Below are 5,741 nucleotides of genomic sequence, written 5' to 3' on the forward strand. Positions count from 1 at the left end.
TCAAGTCTACACAAACTCTTCAGAAAAAGAGAAGAACACTTCCAACACATTTATGAGGCCAGCATTATCCTGATACCAAAAACAGGCAAAAATATAACAACTGTGAGCTAATATCCTTAAAGAACAAAAACACAAAATTCTTACCAAAAGTGAAGCCAGCAATATATAAAGGACAATTTATCATAACCAAGTAGGATTTGGCCCAGGAATTGAATGTTGGTTCAACATTCAAAAATCAATCAATATGTTAACATAATCTATGAAACAGAAATCATATAATCAACTCAACAGACGCAGAACAAACCCTGACAAAATTCAACAGCTAGTCATGATAAACACTCTCAGCAATTTAAGAGTAGAAGGGGATTTCTTCAATGGGTATCTACAAAAACCTACAGTCAACAACGTATTTAATAGTTAAAGACTGAATGCTTTCCAGGATGAGGAATAAGGCAACAATGTCCACTCTTACTACTTCCTTTCAAGATGCTACTGGAGTCCTGGTCAATGTAATTAAGCAAGAATATTGAAAACGGAAGAAAAAAATAACATAGGTAAAAAAGGAAGAAATTTTGTTTTTTTGGTTTTTTTTTTTTTGGTCACACCATGCTCCTTGTGGGATCTTAGTTCCCCAACCAGGGATTGAACCTGGTCCCTCTGGGCAGTGAGAGCACCAAGTCCTAATCACTGTACCGCCAGGGAAATCCCAGGAAGAATCTTAATATGCAGTGACATAATCATCTACATAAAATCCAAAAAAGCCTGCAAAAAAAAATTTTATAAGAACTAATGAGTAGGGCTTCCCTGGTGGCACAGTGGTTAAGAATCCACCTACCAGTGCAGGGGTCACAGGTTCAAGCCCTAGTCCGGGAAGATCCCACATGCCCCGGGGCAACTAAGCCCGTGCGACACAACTAATATTTTAATAGTTAATAGTCATTATTAACTATTAAAATGAGACCTTTTTCAGCTTTCATTGAAATGTTAAGACTAAAGAAACAAAATACAAATACTTCACTAACTTTTCCCCAGTAGTTAACAAGGAGGCAAAACTCAGAATTTTCTGACCCTCATAAAATATGTTTTAACCCGGCAACACTTTATGAAGAACTTGGTAAGTCTGAATATAGATGTATTCAAGATACGCTAAAGACTAATCTAAATGCAAAATTATCCATTTCAATACATACTGACCCTAATGATGTTCAAAGGACATAGACTTCCTAATCGCCTGAACGAAAGAAGATTTCAATCTCCACTATAAGGCTGTCACTGGCTTAGCGCTATAGTCTGAATGTTCACGTCCCCCCATCACCCCACCCGGACCAATTCCTCTGCTGAAATACTAATTAGGAGGTGGGAATCTTTGGGAGGCGATTAGGCTTGGATTAGTGCCCTTATAAAAAAGATCCCAGAGAATTAGCTCACTTCTGCCTTGTGAGGTCATGGTGAAAAGATGGCTATGAACCAGGGAGCACGCCCTCACCAGACTCAGAACCTGACCACGTGAGCACTCTTATCTCAAGCTTCCAGCCTCCAAAACTTTGAAAAATAAATTTATGTTGTTCAAAAGCCACCCAGTTTATGGTGTTTTGTTACAGCATCCCAAGTTGACCAAAACACTGCCTCATCATAATTTAAACACTTTGTATTAAACATATAATACATTAGGGCAAACAACTCCCTTGAAAATTTCCCTTAAATTGCTTTTTGTTAGTCAATTACTGTCTTTTAATTTAGAAGGGTTAGAAAGTGTAAATTCAAATTGTAGGCAAGCCTGTCTAAAATGAGAGAAATAGGAAGAGAAAGAAGAAATGTACAGATGATAGCTTCTTTTATAAGTAATGTTTATCTCTATAAAACTGTAATGAAATATGTATGGCTAATAAATTATTATAACAATCATTGAGTTCCAAAAGCACTACTCTATAACTAGTATACGGTATCTTAAGATACATTTAGACCTAAAGGTGTCTCTGACTCTGGACTTTGACAATTGCTCTTTAAAAAAATAAATCCTCCATTGAAATTTAGATGGGGCTCACAAAGATTACAATCCCTGGCCTAGCCTCTGAATCCATGCTAGACAAAACACTTCATTGGTTCAGGTGAATCTTGTGAATTTGTGGGCTATAAGTAAACATATGCATCTTCTTCTAAATAACACATGACAAATTACCTTTATTCTCACAATATGAAAGGATGTTTTGTGAACTGCAATTTTTTTTTGATGGGAGGAAAAGAGAAAATTAACCAAATTTAAATAAAATCACCTGTAAAACATGAATACTACTATTGAAAAGGCACATGCTATGGTTAATTTGAAATGCACATGTTACAAGAAAAATCTGTCAATTGCTTCTATCCCAATTTTACTGTTATTTAGAAGTAATTCATTATTAGAAATACAAATAATGGAGATAAATTAGAAAAATATCTAACCTACAATACTATAAACAATCAAAATGTTTAAATATTGAAGTCCCCCACCAAAAAAAATCTATTTACTTTTTAAAACACTTGGACTTTTTAAAAAGAAGACTTTATAAGAGTACTTCAAAATATCATTTTTTAAAAATCTCATTAATTCAGGCAATACCAACGTGGATTTTGCTGTTTCCTGCTAAGCCAAGATTAGCACTGGAGTGTGGAAGAGATGGATAAACTAAAGGTGTAAAGAAAGTCTCCTAAGGCTAAGAAATTACTCTTCAAGCTATTTTTGAATATTTAAAAAAACCACTTTTAAAGGATGTGCTAATTATAAAGTATATATTACTACCACATTTAAAATATTATGTAAGATATGGAATTTCCTGCATGAATATACATATATTTGAAAATCTGTAATTTCGATTTTCTACTGAAGACAGTGGACTCTTACTCTTCAATTCTCCTCCACCCAACACACGAGCTGCACTCCCATTATGGAGCTAGAAGAGGAAGGGAAAAAGATAATGTATGGTTTTATATTTTAATTGACTCTATCATAGATACAGCTGAAGTAACTGAACCAGTAGAAAACATTAATACATAAACCTACATATAAGTACTACTTATTTAAATGCTCCAACTAATAGAGATAAAGGACCACATATAAATTCATTGGTGTAGAACACAAGTTTTTTTTAAGCTAAAATTAAGTTCTTTCTCAGCAAGTAAGTATTAAAAGAAATACTGCACATCTTTTAGGTTAATGGTTTTAAAAAGCTCTCTACTGATATTAAATTTTAAAATGATTAATCACCACCCCAGGTACTTATCCTAGAACAAATGCACAAAAAGCATGTGCAAGGAGGTTCACTGTAGTGCTGTTAGTAACAGCAAACGTCCAAAAAAATAAAGAAAGGTTGAGTCGACGATGACACCTTCAAACCGTTAAATACTCTGCAACAGTTTAAAAGACTGTATAGATCTATTTTTACTGCCATGCAAAGATCTCCAAGATGTAATGTAAAAAAAAAAGCAAGTTGCAAAACAGTGTTTACAGTATGACACCATATATTCAGGTCACACACACTCCTACAGCATTTCTACATATACACATGTGCTTGTAAGAATTCAAAGAAAAAGGTCTGGAAGAATATACAAGAAACAGAGAACATTGTTACCTCTCAAAGAATGTGTGTGTGAAACTGGAATGGGAGAAATCACAAGGATTTGTGCTTCATTCTTATTAAGTTTTTACAAGGAGAATGTATTCATGTCACTTGAGACACTAAAAAACATAAGCAAGGGGTAAAAACGCCTGCTAACTTCTCTCAAATAACTCACAAACCGGAACTGTTAGGTGTAGCGAAATTTCATTTTCTTTTATTGATTTTAAGTCAAAACCAAATGACATCAACAAATACCTAGCAAAAAGTAACAAAATTGCAAAGAAAAAATTTTTAGTGATGTTGTCTTATCTTCAAATTTAAAAAAAAGAAAAGAAAAAGAAGAAAGAGTAATGAAAAGATTGCAGAGGAAGGAAGAAAAAAGACCCCTACTAAATCCGTCCACTTTTAGCTCAGGCGTGACCCAGAATCCTCACAAATCCGCTTTACGCAAAACGAAAAAAACTGGACTACCGTTCCCCCAAGTATCGAAGGTTGTTTTTAGAAAGCTTAACTAAGTAACAGTAAATGCCAAGTGTGTTTCACAGGGGTGGGAATGGGAACGTGAAACCCTACACCTCCTTAAAGCGGTCGAAGCGACCGAACAGCAGAGTCCAACTGGGAAAGCGCGCGGGGGTGGGGAGAGCTCAGCTATCACTTTCAGGTTTTGGCTCCGAGCCGCACAAGAGTTTACACCGAGTCTGTTTGGAGCGTGGAGTCCCTGAGGGAGGTCAACGCGTCGCCACGGACACCTAAGCCCTCCCGAGACTTTAGGGGAGGGGCGGTCAACACAAACTTAGGTCCTTCGGCTGAGCGAGGAGAGCGGTGGAGAAGAGCAAAAGCACCAACTTCTGCTCTAAACGCGGCAGCTCGGGGAGGTTCGACAAGTCTTCTCCCGAGTCCCACTCCAGAAGCGACCCCAACACCTTTCCCGGCCAGTACCGTCTGCCCCCTGTCCGGCCCCCCGAAGGAAAACCCAGTAAGGGCGGCGGCTGGCACCATGAAAGGGGGACTTAGCCATGGGAGGAAACGGGCACGGGGTCCGTCCGCCGAGGTCCACCCAGCACCTCGGCGTCTCTGGGGCTTCCCTGCCCAGGCGCTGTCCCACCTCCAAGAGCCCCAGCGGCGTGGCCCCCTCCCCCACCTCTGGGCGGCGACCTCAGCGCCTCCGCCCCAGGGCCCCCGCTCACCTAGGTAGCGGCTCCGCAGCCGGGACGGGTCCTCCAGCCCGAGGGATCTTTTCCTCACGTCCCACAACAGGTGTGGGCAGCAGCCACCCCGAGACATGGCTCCGCCGGGCCGGGGGAGGAGAGGAGACCACCGCGTGGGGGAGGGGAAGAGGGGGAGGGGACACGCGGATCAACACCCGAGCCGCACCGGCACCATCCGCGCGCCGGGCCTCGCAGTAGCAGCGAGTTAGATGGCGGTGTCAGCGGCAGCGCCTTCGCCCCCGAAGCCCGGCCGCACCCGGGCCTGAGCTCGCCTCATACTCTCCTTCTCAAGACTACCCAGAACATCCAGAGATCAGCAACTGTCCCCTCCCTCGGCACCCCCTCCTACAGGGGGAGGTGGAGGAGGCGGAGGCGGCCTCGACTCCTCCCTCTCCTCGTTCTGGACACCCTCCCTTTCAAGCCTTTCTCGCGAGATGACGACCACCCTGGAGACTGAGGCCGGTGTGTGCCAGGGCTGCCCTTACCCTAGAAAAGTGGGTTCAGACCACTCTAGTCAAATCCTTAATACTCTGGATAAATGAGGAATAGAAACGGAAGAAGCTGAAATCGGAAGTCTCGCGCTCACGAGTCTCATTCCAAAGGAAGCAACAGAGTTGTGCGGCGTCATCTTTAATCGGGTCAGGAAGGCCCGAAAAGCCCATTTTATCTAGGGGCCTCCTTAACCAAAGTGAAAGGGGATTAGCGCCGGTGCAACTTCACTTTCCCTTCTCCAACATGGCCTCCGGGCCAGGAAGAAGAAATTGTAGGTTTGGTCTGGACCCCGCCCACGCCCCGGGGCGGGCCAATCACCGCGGGCAGCTCTGCTTGCGCAAGCACGCTGCCGGTAGGGCGCCGGGTTGTCTCGGTGAGGTTGTCCTTTTGCCACCTGTTTCCATGACTCCTCCTCCCTCTAGGCAGTCGGAGGCCAGGAGGCGGG

The 5,741-nt window shown here is 42.3% G+C and overlaps 1 protein-coding gene across 10 annotated transcripts in view; it reads right to left on the bottom strand.

Moving 5' to 3' along the window:
• DCAF6 (DDB1 and CUL4 associated factor 6) overlaps positions 1-5,171 on the bottom strand; it is a 166,614-nt gene extending 161,443 nt beyond the window's left edge. For 5 of the 10 annotated variants that reach the window (XM_082437411.1, XM_082437418.1, XM_082437417.1 and 2 more), the window contains exon 1: positions 4,784-5,169. In XM_082437411.1, coding sequence (XP_082293537.1) covers positions 4,784-4,880 — 97 coding nt within the window. In that variant the 5' untranslated portion in view covers positions 4,881-5,169. Of the gene's footprint in view, positions 1-4,783 lie in introns of all 10 variants that reach the window. The other 5 variants (XM_082437419.1, XM_082437413.1, XM_082437410.1 and 2 more) reach the window with 2 other exon arrangements.
• Between the last annotated feature and the right edge of the window lie 570 nt (positions 5,172-5,741).

Source organism: Balaenoptera physalus, assembly GCF_965194825.1.
Source record: "Balaenoptera physalus genome assembly, chromosome: 1".
NCBI classification, from domain to species: Eukaryota; Metazoa; Chordata; class Mammalia; order Artiodactyla; family Balaenopteridae; genus Balaenoptera; species Balaenoptera physalus.